Below are 14,048 nucleotides of genomic sequence, written 5' to 3' on the forward strand. Positions count from 1 at the left end.
GAATGCCAGTATGATATATTCATTTTTGCTGCCAAGTTTATGACAGTGTAAAACAGCAACATAAGAAAGTTCCTAAGTCATTATTGAATGTGACAAATTTACACACAGAAGAATCCTGGTGCTGTTATGTTTTTGCCTAAAGGATACACAATAGTCATAGTCCCCTTACCACAATTATTATCACACTTATTAACCACTTAAGGACCGAGCTTCTTTCTGAGATTTGTTGTGTACAAGTTAAACATTTTTTTTTTTGTTAAAAAATTACTTAGAACCCCCAAACATTATACAAATGGCGGTCGTTGCAATACTTTCTGTCACACCTTATTTGCTCAGCGGTCTTACAAGTGCACTTTTTTGGGAAAAAATACACTTTTTTGAATTAAAAAGTGAATTGAATTTTATTCCTATTACAAGGAATGTAAACATCCTTTGTAATAGAAAAAAAGCATGACAGGACCTCTTAAATATGAGATCTGAGGTCAAAAAGAGCTCAGATCTCATATTTACACTAAAATGCAATAAAAAATAAAAAAAAATGTAATTTGAAAAAAAAAAAAAAGGCCCTTTAAGAGCTATGGGCGGAAGTGACGTTTTGACATTGCTTCCTCCCTGCAATGGTATGGAGACGGGTGGGGGCCATCTTCCCCTCACTCGTCTCCATACCCAGCCAGCCGAAGGACCTGATCGCCTCCGCCGCTGCTGCCGGCTCCGGTAAGCGCGGAGGGCACCAGAGCGTGGCGGGAGGGGGGGCCCCTCTCCTGTCACCGATAAAAGGGATCTTGCGACGAATCCGCTGCAGAGACCACTATTATCGAAAACTGGACCGCCGGCCGAAGAAGAGAATACCAGGGTTATGGCAGCTAGCTGCCATAACAAAGATATCCCTCTTCAAAGTTAGGACGTATATCGGCGTGTGGTGGTCCGGAAGTGGTTAAGGTACAGATACAGTATATGTCACCTGTAGGCAACGGACTGAGAAATGTACTATCTTTATTGAGAATATTCAACATGTATGCATTTTTGTGAGTGCTAAAAATTGTGCAGATATGAATTTTATTCATTCGTTCTAATCATCCTAGGATGAGCATTGAACTGTCAGATTATGAAGCCACTCAAGAAGTGTTACTGGCTCTCCAAAGCATTGTATATAAAGGAGGTAACACTAAGACTGGAGAAGCACTTGATTATTTAGCAAAAAAGGTGTTTAATCCATCCATTTCCAGAGAAGATGTACCCAAGGTAAGTAAACATTTCTCATCTACCTTTCACTTCTTTTTCAGAATTGCTTTCAGGTTCATCTGTTTAATATGTTCAGTAAATAGTTATGCAAACTACTGCAAGATTAATAAGGTGTTTGAATCTATATCTAGTCATGCCAAACATAGCACTCTCTTTGCAGTTCATTTGGACTATGGTAGAAAATGTTTGCATACTATGTCATTTAAAAAAAAAAAAAAAAAAACTTTAAATTTATCCTGTACACAGGCAACATAAATAAATTATTATTATTTATTGTTATTATTATTATTATTATTATTATTATTATAATACAGGATTTATATAGCGGGCAGACAGGGCAGACAGTACAATTACAATACAATTTAATACAATAGGAGTCAGAGGGCCCTGCTCTTTAGAGCTTACAATCTAAGAGGAAAGGTCAAGAGATACAAAAGTTAATAACTGTGGAGGATGAGCCAATGGAGAAAAATAAAAGTACAGTTGTTAGGTGGGGGCAGGGTAGGCCTCTCTAAAGAGAAGGGTTTTCAGGGATTATCTAAAAGTGGACATAGGAGTAGGAGATAGTCAAACAGATTGGGATAGGGATTTCCAGAGAATGCGAGAGGCTTGGGAGAATTCCTGGAGGACAGCATGGGAAGAAGTGACAAGGGATTTAGAGAGCAGGAGGTCAACAGGTACGAAGAGAATGATTTGTTTGGTATTTTGAGACCAGGTTAGTGACATAGCTGGGGGCTGATGGCTTTGAAAGTTATTGTCAGTATTTTGAATTTAATTAATTGGGTGAGTAGAAGCCAATCAGTGGCGGCGCCAGGGGGGTGCTTGGGTGTGCTGAAGCTCCCCCAAAAAAATCTTCAAGCACCCTCATAGCACCCCCAAAATTTCCACAGAGGTATTACAGTACAGTCACAGGATTTTAAACAAATTATTTGGTACCTGCTGTAAAACCTGTCTGCAAGAGGCTAGGGACTCTTGTAAAGTGGAGGGATACAGCCGAATAAACCACTAATGATTAGTTAGACTCGGCAGGGGCTGGGTGGTGAGGAGCCTGCATCAGTGGCGGATTGATCCAGTGCTGGTCTCCTGCATTTGCCGCCAATAGAAGAATTTGGATGGAAGCAGCAGAGAGAGCCCAGCCCTGTGCAGTGCCCCAGGAAACCTGGAGGAAGCAGGTATTTTAAGGAGAGAGAGGAGGAGAGAAGCTGTGTTTACTTATATGGTGGGGGGAGGAGTGAGGGCACAGAACGGAGCTGCTGCACTCAGTGCATTGCAGTCTGCAGGGCTTACTGAGCCTGTCAGTGTCAGATGACAAGAGGGGTGTGTGTGTCATATGGTGTGGTCCGAGGAGGAAGGCTTAGGAGGAGCGAGGCTGATCACTGCTGCAGGCATTGTTCTGTTTTTAATGTAGCTGCTGAGCCTGGAAGGGAGGGGGGCTTACCAGTCCTCTGATCTATAGCAGCAGCTGCATTACGCAGATTGAGGGGCATGCCTGATCTGGACTGAACAATGGACACTTTGAGGGAAATCCTCTGATATCATCCCTCTCATTGGGCTTGGAGACATGTACTGCAATCATTAGAATGCCACGCAGATCAGGATTGCGTGTGCCTGCTACTTACAGTGCCCAAATGATGATCATAACAGTGCACCGTTGGACTATGGGGTCACTGTTGTGCTGTGGACACTGTGTATGGGGTCACCGTTGTGCTGTGGGCACTGTGTATGGGGTCACCCTCCTGCTGTGGGCACTATGTGTGGGGTCAACCTCCTGCTGTGGGCACTGTGTATGGGGTCACCCTCCTGCTGTGGGCACTGTGTATGGGGTCACCCTCCTGCTGTGGGCACTGTGTATGGGGTCACCGTTGTGCTGTGGGCACTGTGTATGGGGTCACTCTCCTGCTCTTGGCCCTCTAAAAGGGGGCACTCTCTCTATGGGGTCACTCTCTTTCTCTTTGCACTCTAAGAGCTCTCTCCTAATCTGGGCACTCTAAGGGGTCACTCCTGCTCTGCACTGTATGCTGTGTACTGCTCACTGACCTCCACTGTATACTGCTCACTGTTGTGCTGTGCTGGGTGTTCTGGCTGGCCCTAACATGTACTAGGGGTTGTCATTGCTGACCCTTATACATGCTGGGGTTTATCATTGCTGGTTCCATTTGGGCTTGTTTTACGCCCCCCACAATCAATTATGTCTGCCTGAAGGTCCTATTTTATCTATACAATGGGAGAGACAATGAAAAAACACACACTTTTTGGCCACACCCACTTTTGACCATGCTCACAAGAGGGCGACGCGTGCTGCATTAGCACCACCACTTATACTTTCAGCACCCACACAGCACCCCCCAAAAAAATGTCTGGAGCCGCCCCTAAAGCCAATGGAGGGATTGACAGAGAGGGGTACGGCGAATGAGTCTGGCAGAAGCATTCATGATGGACTGAAGGGGGAATAACTTATAAAAAGGTAAGCCAATGAGGAGGGAGTTGCCGTAGCTGAAGTGAGAGATGACCAGGGAGTGAACAAGGAGCTTCATGGTGTCGTTGGTTAGGAAGGGGCTTATCTTGAAGATGTTGTGGAGAGTGAGGCGGCAAGCTTTAGACATTAATTGGATGTGGGGCCGAAAGGATAGTTAAGAGTCTAAGATTAAAAATAAATAATATAAATATAAAGAAAAGGTTCTGAAATAAATCCTATAGTAGATCCAAAGCCATTTTATTTAAGTTTAGATAAAGTGGGGGATAGTTAAGTTCCTCTATCACGTCTTTTTTTTGGTATCTGTGCCCCATCAAGGAGTTTACCCTCATTTCTTGCCCTTAGGCTACTTTCACACTGATGGCCGCTTTCAGGTATTTTAGCACTAGAAATAGCACCTGTAAAGCACCTGAAAACTGCCTCCCATGCCTCCCCAGTATGAAAGCCCGAGGGGTGGTGCGCTTGAAGGATGTTAAAAAAAGTCCTGCAAGCAGCATCTTTGGGGCGGTTTGGGAGCACTGTATACAGGACACCCAATACGCCCTGCCCATTGAAATGAATGAAGAAAATGAAACTGTAAGTGCAAACGATGGAGTATCTGTAAACGTATATGTGGATAATAAGCCAATAAACATATGAGTCCATTAGTCCTTAGAAGATCAGTACTTAAAATGAACAGTTCTTAAAATGAATGGCGGCAGCTATCCTCAGAGGGAGCCAGCTCTGTGAACAGAAAAGGAGGAGGGGAAAACACAGGAAGCGCCACCTCAGTGTAGTATTAAAGCAAAGTTTTAATCGCAAAGTATAAGGTACACTCACAAGGTAAAAATGGAATACAAACTCATCTGTGTGTGTGGGGGGGTAACTCTCCAGGAGTCCGAGACCATCATCCAGGCATGAAAGAGATGGCAGGGGATCGGTTAGGCAGTCCTGTGGCCCCCAGGAAGTCAGCCGGAACCAGCGTGGAACGCATGGAAATGACGTCACCACAAGTGAACAGACATCAAGGAGAGGTTGTTTAGGATGGGCAGAATAGACAGGCTATGCACTCGGAGCATCAGCTCCTTCTGCAGGCCTAACATGGCATTGCTGGAAAGGTGCTATTTATGTGCCCAGGCTGACAGTGGGACACCAAGCTCCAGCGCACACAAGCAGTCACATGGAAATAATATTATGGGTTGGGCCTGGTTAGACACTGATTATATAGCCAAAAGGATGGTACTTTGAGAAAAAAAGCATTAAAAAGCATGAAAAATGGTTAAAAATGTGCAACATGCAACATGCATGCATATTGTATGCATACATAAATTATTCACATACGCTGAAATTAAAAATATATATACTTTAAAAAATATATATATTACAAAAACTAATATGTAAAAAATATAAATATAAAAGAATGTACACCTAATATGATCATAGATATAAAAAATATATATAAGGGATACATGATATAAAAAAATATACATACATACACAAAAAAATATGCATTTATATATAGATAGATAGATCTAAAATGTTAGTTGATTATTTGGCCACTAAATGAACAATATAAATGGATAAGAATCACAATAAAAATGATAATATTAATAGTGATAATCATAATAATAATATTTCATATATATATATCAACATAAGTATCCGTAAACTTTATGCTTATTGGAAAAAATATATATTTTAAAATGATCTTAAGGAATATTTAATAGCAATGGTACGTATGGGCAGAGAACATCTGTAGTCAGGGTATGTCAGAAATGGTGTGTAGGGAATTTAACGGTAGCGATCGAAGTTACCTATAAAAAGGCACAAATGTCAGTAGGGGTATATAGGAGGATCACATCCACTGACTCAAACGTGCATACATGTATACATGTATGGGTCTGTATGTCTCCATTATGGTCTATACATATATGCATGTTTGGGTTAGTGGATGTGACTTCATGTGCAGCCACGTACGGATCCTCCTATATACCCCTACTGGCATTTGTGCCTTTTATAGGTAGCTTCGATCGCTGCTGTTAAATCCCCTACACACCATTTCTGACATAACCTGACTACAGATGTTCTCTGCCCATATGTACCATTGCTATTAAATATTCCTTAAGATCATTTTAAAATATATATTTTTTCCAATACACATAACGTTTATGGATACTTATGTTGGTATATACAGTGAATATAAAAGTCTACACACCCCTGTTAAAATGTCAGGTTTCTGTGATGTAAAAATTGAGACAAAGATAAATAATTTCAGAACTTTTTCCACCTTTATTGTGACCTATAAACTGTACAACTCCATTGAGAGACAAATTGGAATCTTTTAGGGGGGGGGTAAAAATAAAAAACTTATAACTGGGGATGTAGCTGCGTTCAAACTCATGTTAAATAGGAGTCAGTACACACCTGCCATCATTTAAAAGGCCTCTGATTAACCCCAAATAAAGTTCAGCTGTTCTAGTAGGTTTTTCCTGACATTTTGTTAGTCACATCCTACAGCAAAAGTCCTGGTCCGCAGAAAGCTTCCAAAGCATTAGAGAGATCTCATTGTTAGAAGGTATCAGTCAGGAGAAGGGTACAAAAGAATTTCCAAGGCATTAGATATACCATGGAACACAGTGAAGACAGTCATCATCAAGTGGATAAAATATGGCACAACGGTGACATTACCAAGAACTGGACGTCCCTCCAAAATTGATGAAAAGACGAGAAGAAAACTGGTCAGGGAGGCTGCGAAGAGGCCTACAGAAACATTAAAGGAGCTGCAGGAATATCTGGCAAGTACTGGCTGTGTGTACATGTGACAACTATCTCCCATATTCTTCATATGTCTAGGGCTATGGGGTAGAGTGGCAAGACAAAAGCCTTTTCTTACGAAGAAAAACATCCAAGCCTGGCTAAATTTTGCAAAAACACATCTGAAGTCTTCCAAAAGCATGTGAGAAAATGTGTTATGGTCTGATGAAACCAAGGTTGAACTTTTTGGCCATATTTCCAAAAGATATGTGATATAAGCTTTCCAAAAACCACACTGCACATCACCAAAAGAACACAATACCCACTGTGAAGCATGGTGGTGACAGCATCATGCTTTGGGGCTGTTTTTGTTCAGCTGGAACAGGGGCCTTAGTCAAGGTAGAGGGAATTTTGAACAGTTCCAACTACCAGTCAATATTGGCACAAAATATTCAGGCTTCTGCTAGAAAGCTGAACATGAAGAGGAACTTCATCTTTTAGCATGACAACGACCCAAAGCATACATCCAAATCAACAAAGGAATGGCTTCACCAGAAGAAGACTAAAGTTTTGGAATGGCCCAGCCAGAGCCCAGACCTGAATCCCACTTAAAATCTGTGGGGGGATCCGAAGAGGGCTGTGCACAAGAAATGCACAGTCTGACAGATTTGGAGTGGGCAGATATTGCCAAGTCAAGATGTGCCATGCTGATAGACTCATACCCAAAAACACTGAGTGCTGTAATAAAATCAAAAGGTGCTTCAACAAAGTATTAGTGTAAGGGTGTGCACACTTATGCAACCATATTATTGTATTCTTTTATTTTTACTTCCCTCCACCTAAAAGATTTCAGTTTGTTGTTCAACTGAGTTGTACAGTATATAGATCACATTAAAGGTGGAAAAAGTTCTGAAGATTTATCTTTATCTCAATTTTTTGCATTACATAAACCTGACATTTTAACAGGGGTGTGTAGACTTTTTATATCCACTGTATATATGAAATATTATTATTATGATTATCACTATTATCATTTTTATTGTGATTCTTATTCATTTATATTGTTGCTAATTTAGTGCCCAAATAATCAGCTAACCTTTATGTGTACATATATATATACATATATATATATATACATAATTTTTATATCATGTATCCCTTATATATATTTTTTTCTATCTATGACCATATTATGTGTACATTCTTTTATATATATTTTTTACATATTAGTCTTTGTAATATATATTTTTTTAAAGTATATATATATATTTTTTATTTCAGTGTATAATTTATGTATGCATATTATTATTATTATTATTATACAGGATTAATATAGTGCCAACAGTTTACGCAGTGCTTTACAAATTAAAAGGGAGACAATACAGTTATAATACAATAAAATACAAGAGGATTAAGAGGGCCCTGCTCAGAAGAGCTTACAATCTAATAGGGTCAGGCAGGTTTTACAAAAGGTTGTAACTGTGGGGAATGAGCTGGTGGAAGTGGTATGAGATTAGTTGGAGACGTGATAGGCTTTCCTGAAGAGATGAGTTTTCAGGGATCGCCTGAAGGTAGCAAGAGTAGGGGATAGCCGGATAGATGGAGCTAGCGAGTTCCAGAGGATGGGAGAGGCTTTGGAGAAATCCTGGAGACGAGCATGGGAGGAGGAGATGAGAGAGCTTGAAAGCAGGAGGTCTTGAGAAGAGCGGAGAGGTCGATTTGGGTGATATTTGGAGACAAGATTAGTGATGTAGCTCGGGGCAGAGTTGTGAATGGCTTTGTATGTTGTGGATAGTATTTTGAATTTAATTCGCTGGGTGATTGGGAGCCAGTGTAGGGATTGGAGTAAAGGGTTGGCAGACACTAAGCGGTTGGTAAGGTGGATAAGTCTGGCAGCAGCATTCATGATAGACTGAAGAGGGGATAGCCTATGGAGAGGTAGGCCAATGAGAGGGGAGTTGCAATAGTCAAGGCGAAAGATAACAAGGGAGTGAATGAGGAGCTTGGTGGTTTCCTTTGTTAAAAAGGGGCGAATTTTAGAGATGTTACGGAGGTGAATTCTACAAACTTTTGACAACGATTAGATTTGAGGCTGAAATGACAAGTTAGAGTCTAGGATTACACCTAGTACCCTGGCGTGAGGGGAGGGACTGATGGTTGCATTGTTGATTTTGATGGAAAAGTCACGGAGGGGGGCACGGGCGGGGGGGAATATTAATAGCTCAGTTTTTAGAGAGATTTAGTTTAAGGAAGTGGTGCGATATCCATGCTGATATGTCAGTTAGTAAGTTAGTAATGCGAGAGAAGACTGAAGGAGTGAGGTGAGGAGTAGACAGATAGATTTGAGTGTCATCAGCGTATAAGTGGTATTGGAAGCCATGGGCGGTTATTAAGTGACCAAGGGAGGAGGGTCGGAGGGGAGGAGTCGGATGTGGGTGCTTGGCTGATCTCAGAGACCGCGCCGGGATGCCGGATCTCGCCTCCCGAATCTCTCCTCCCTCCCTCCTCGTGACTGGTGGCGGGGCGGTGACGCTGATAGCGGCGCCTCTCGCCTGGATGTGAGTGGCTGCTTACTACCCCCTCGCGCCGGGAACACGCCGCGGGACCCGGGTCCCTGTACGATCGCGGCTGTGCCTTCTCCCTCCCTTCTTCCTCCCCCTCCCTTCCTTCGGTCCGTCTGTGTTGCCCCCCCCCTTCCCCCAGACTGCAGGAATACAGGCTGAGCAGGTGAACCAAGGACCCGCAGTGTACTAAGGAGCCGCAGTGTACTAAGGAGCCGCAGTGTACTAAGGAGCAGCAGTGAGAAACAGCTGATAAGGGGAGCTGAAGCTCCCGGGGAACCTGGCTCAAGATCTAATAACACACCTGAAGAGTGAGCTGCCTGAGAGGTGGGGGCGATACCATCAATTTCTCTCCTGGAAGCCACAAGTACTGCTGGGACTGCCAACCCTCAGATAAGTGGACTAGATTGTAAGATACGGAGAGGGTAAGTGCCTTTTTATGTTATTATACGGCTGGAGTACTAATTTGTAACATAAAGGACATTTTTGGAATTCTAAGTAAAAGGTCAACTATGCAGGGACAGCATACGCTTAACTTTTCTGGAACTTCAGGATACCCTAAGATATACAAAATATCTTTTAGTGTGACTCTTCCTTTCTGAAGATATGGGTATTGCCTGACTCTAAAGTGAAGTAAACATAAAAGGAGAGGAATCGCAAAACTTTTAGTAAGATCAGTCTTCTTTCTTCCCCCTAAGACGGGTGTGCTGGAGTTGCCAAGACTTGACGAGTTTAATTAAAATCTCTACAAGGGACGGGCCCATGCTAGTTAGCAGGTGAACGTGATGCGGGAATTGAGCCCCTTGAACTTTTCTTTTTAGGTACTGGTGGGCATATTTTGTGAGAGGCGACAAAATATAGGTAAACTATTCACGGACAGGGAGCCGGAAAAATTATATCAGTACATTTTACAAAAGGTTCACTTAAGGTACATATCCTATACGGTATATAACCTAGATATAGGGGCGTAAAAGCTCCGGGCGTTGGGTCCCTGAGTAAGTCCCACAATAAAGGTGATACAGTTATATAGCAGAGGACGTACCAGTTCTTGTACTCTTTGTATGATCTACACTGTCCTACCTTGCTGGTCCGAGGGTGCCCTCACGAGGTCTGGAGATATATGCTTAGAATATATAAAGGAAGGGGATAGTACCCTCTGAATCCCCTTACTGCTTAGCTCTGATATAGAGGGTCCCATTAGAGATTTTCAAAGGGAGTGGTAAAGAGAGGCCTAAATATATAGGTCTTCTTAATGAGTAGGAATCCCCCAAGATAAATGTTACATGTCTTGGAAATTACCCCTAACAGGTCCCAAGGATATGCAGCCAACCCCCCACTAGGTTAACACCCCGCCATCTTTTTTTTTTTTTTTTCTCTCTCCTTAAGAAATTACTGTACCGTATTAAAAGGCCCTAGGTACTGCGGCTATATAGAATAAAAGGATACAGTAAAGGAGGTGTAAAGCAGCAAAGAATGAGAGGAAAGGCAAGTAGGGGGGGAACAACAACAAACCCAACAGGGGCCCCCGCCAGGACTAGCTCCAGTCCAGGCACAATAAGGAAGTACATGGTACACGATAACATTCATGTTAGCCCGGGTAAGGCTTCCTGTTCAAAAAATAAAACCCCGGAACGCCCGTCAAAAATTAATACAAGGAAACAGTTGGCTGAAGCTGAACCTTTTAGTCCAAACCCAGTAGTAAGAGAAGAAGCCCTAATGGAGAGCCAACGGGAGGGAGTATTGCCAACAAAAAACGAAATAGCGGAGATGTTTGCTAGACTGGAAACCTTTATTAAAGCTGAAACAGAGGCAATACGGGGAGACATGGGCCACATTCTGAGAAGAGTGGAAGAGGTGGAGACAGTAGCTGAAAGACAGAGGGCGGAGATGGGGAACCTGAGAAGTCAAATTGAAGACCTGCAACGTGAACAGAGGGACTTAAGGTATCGATTAGAAGATCAGGAAAATCGAAGTCGAAGGAAGAACTTGAGGATCAGAGGACTCCCAGAAGCACAGGGGGAGGGGGAAAACCTACAGGAGAAGGTGGACCAAATCTTTGGAGCCCTTGTCAACCCAATTGACAAGAGAGTCAAATTGGACAGAGTACATAGAATTAGGAAACCAGCTGAGATTAATAAGGACGCACCTCGAGACGTGATAGTGAGGTTCCACAACTATCAAGATAAAGAGAAAATTAGGGCAAGCCTGAGAAATAATCAAATAGTTAAATATGGTGAATCTAATTGACAAATATATCCAGACCTGGCTGCTGAGACACGGACAAGGAAAAGAACTCTTCGTCCCTTACTAGAGCAACTTAAAGTCAGAGAGGTGCATTACTCCTGGGGGTTCCCAGCGTGTCTGATTGGGCGAAAAGACGGGCGCTCTGCGACATTAAGGTTCCCAGAAGAGACCCACAACTTCTGCCGCAAGCTGGACATTCCACCTGTAGAAATACCGGGGTGGTGGGAGAAAGCAGGAGGGCAGAATCATGTAGAAGATGCACAAACTTGGAAACCAGTTCACAATAAGAGAGGGCTTTAAATAAATGGTAGAACAATCAGAAGGAGGGAATGGGCTGTGATCAGAGGGACCGGGAGATACATGGGTGGGTGGGGGGGCGATGGAGGGAGGAGCGGGAGGTGTGGGGGGGGTGGAGGGGGGGAGGTCTGGTAGGCCCTGGTGCGGGCTGGGGGATTCAAGGATGCCCACACTGAGCTCAACCCTCAGGGGGAAAGCCGTAGGGCCGGGTGGAGATGGTGGGGCCACGGTTAAATGGGCTACTGTTAGGCCCGATACCCCCATGATCAAGGTGGGAAGGGGATGGGGAGGGTGGGGGGATGGGGTGGGGGGCTAGGGGAGGGGCAAGATCGGTACAAACCTCACTGTCTCCTGCTGCTAGATCGGGAAGAGTAGAGCAAATGGTCGGAATTAATCTGGTAACATACAATGTGAGGGGCCTCAGCTCCCCCATAAAATGTGCTAACATAATGGGCGAGCTGAGAGCCATCAAAGCTGAGGTGGTCTTTCTGCAGGAGACACATCTACTCCTGGGGAGAAATTGGAAGATAATGTCTAGGGACTACCCGTTTTGGATTTATAGTGACTCCCCGATAAGGGGTGCAAAAGGGGTAGCGATAGGTTTTGCTAGGGGAATCCGCTACCAGATTGAAGAGAGAATATCCGACCCCGAAGGCCGATTTTTGTTCCTGAGGGGCAAACTAAATGGTGAGGAATATACCTTAGTTAATATTTATTGCCCAAATAACAACCCAGGGAAATACCTAATTGGAGTTCTATCAAAAATAGAGAATTTCAGGAGAGGGAAGGTTATAGTGGCAGTAGATATGAATCTATGTCTAGAGCCGGGTAGAGATAGTGCGTCGCGTGCGCGGGGGACTGGAGGAGTGTGTATGAATAAGCTTAAGAAAAAATTACAAGGTTGCCAGCTAGTTGATGTCTGGAGGATGCAACATCAGGAAACAAAAGACTACACCTACTACTCCCCCGTACACGCGACGTACTCAAGACTGGACTATTTTTAATTGGAGCATAGGAACTTAGAGGAGGTAAAAGATATAAACATAGGACCTATAACATTCTCAGACCACGCCCCGGTGATACTGCGAATAAAACAAAATGGTCAAACACCCCACCAAAATAACTGGAGATTAAATGAGGACCTCCTTCACGATAGGGAAATTGATAAATTAATTAAAGAAGAATTAGAATTCTATTTCAGAGTAAATACCCCAACGGAAACAGGGGAATCAATAGTTTGGGAGGCCCATAAGGCCTATATAAGGGGGATAATAATAAAGGCGGGAGTAGAGAAAGAAAGAAACCAGATGAAAAATCTCCGTGTCCTACAGGAGGAAGTTAAAAAATTAGAAAGGATACATAAAGAAACAGGGAAGGGAGGGATTCTGGGAAAACTATATGGAGCTAGAGAGGCGTTGAGACAGCAGATAGAGGCAGAAAATCGCAGAAAGTACAACTTAGTTAAAAAAGAAAGATATATCACTGGGAATAGACCTGGACGACTCCTAGCTAGGGCTTTAAGTAAAAAGAAGAGTAATGGATATATCGATAAAATAAAGGCGAAATCAGGAGAAATCAGATATAAAGATGCTGAGATAGCTAAAACCTTCCAAGAATATTATGGGGAACTTTACTCAATAAATAAAAAAAAGGATAAAGAGAGAGGGCAAAAATTAGAAAAAATCAGAAAATATCTAAAAGAAACCGAGATGGATAAAATCCCAAAAGAAGAGAGAGCATCTTTAGAGGCCCCCATTACAGAGGCCGAGGTGAGGAAGGCCATCAAGGAGACCCAGACAGGAAAGAGCCCAGGCCCAGACGGGCTGACCGCACTATATTATAAGAAGTATCAAGATTGTTTAGTTCCAAAACTATGTGGGTACATGAACGAGATAGGAGAGAGAGGGGAAATGAGCAGAGATGCGTTGGCAGCCAATATAGCGATTGTTCAGAAGGAGGGAAAGGACTGCACATTATGCTCCAGCTATAGGCCCATATCCCTTTTGAACAATGACACGAAACTATTCGCAAAAGTAATAGCGGGGAGATTAAAGCAAACAATTAAAAATATCATCCACCCTGATCAGGTGGGGTTTTTACAGGGGAGACAGGGTAAGGACAATAGTATCAAAACCCTCCTGATAACCCAAGTAATTAAAAATAGCGGAGTCCCAGGCCTACTACTGTCAATAGACGCTGAAAAAGCGTTTGACAGGGTAGACTGGGACTTCATGATGGAGTCACTCAAAAAAGTGGGTTATGAGGACAAGATCTGCAGTTGGATTAGGGCGCTTTATACAAAACCATCAGCGAGGGTCAAGATAAATGGGACTTTGTCCGATCCCTTCTATATGCATAATGGAACAAGACAGGGATGCCCAGTCTCCCCAATGCTTTTTCTGTTAGCATTAGAACCTCTCCTTAACAGGTTAAGACAGAATCCAAACATTAGAGGGGTAAATATAGGTGGAACTGAATATAAGCTCGCAGCCTATGCG

The 14,048-nt window shown here is 43.0% G+C and overlaps 1 protein-coding gene across 1 annotated transcript in view; it reads left to right on the forward strand.

The window, feature by feature from the left end:
* The window catches only part of LOC141131772 (uncharacterized), a 759,715-nt gene that overhangs the window by 61,004 nt on the left and 684,663 nt on the right, over nt 1-14,048 (forward strand). Inside the window, exon 4 of the mRNA XM_073619424.1 lies at nt 1,083-1,242. Within this exon, the coding sequence (XP_073475525.1) occupies nt 1,083-1,242 (160 nt within the window). The remainder of the gene's footprint in view (nt 1-1,082; nt 1,243-14,048) is intronic.

The sequence above is a fragment of the Aquarana catesbeiana genome, linkage group LG03 (assembly GCF_042186555.1).
Source record: "Aquarana catesbeiana isolate 2022-GZ linkage group LG03, ASM4218655v1, whole genome shotgun sequence".
In the NCBI taxonomy this organism is placed as follows: Eukaryota; Metazoa; Chordata; class Amphibia; order Anura; family Ranidae; genus Aquarana; species Aquarana catesbeiana.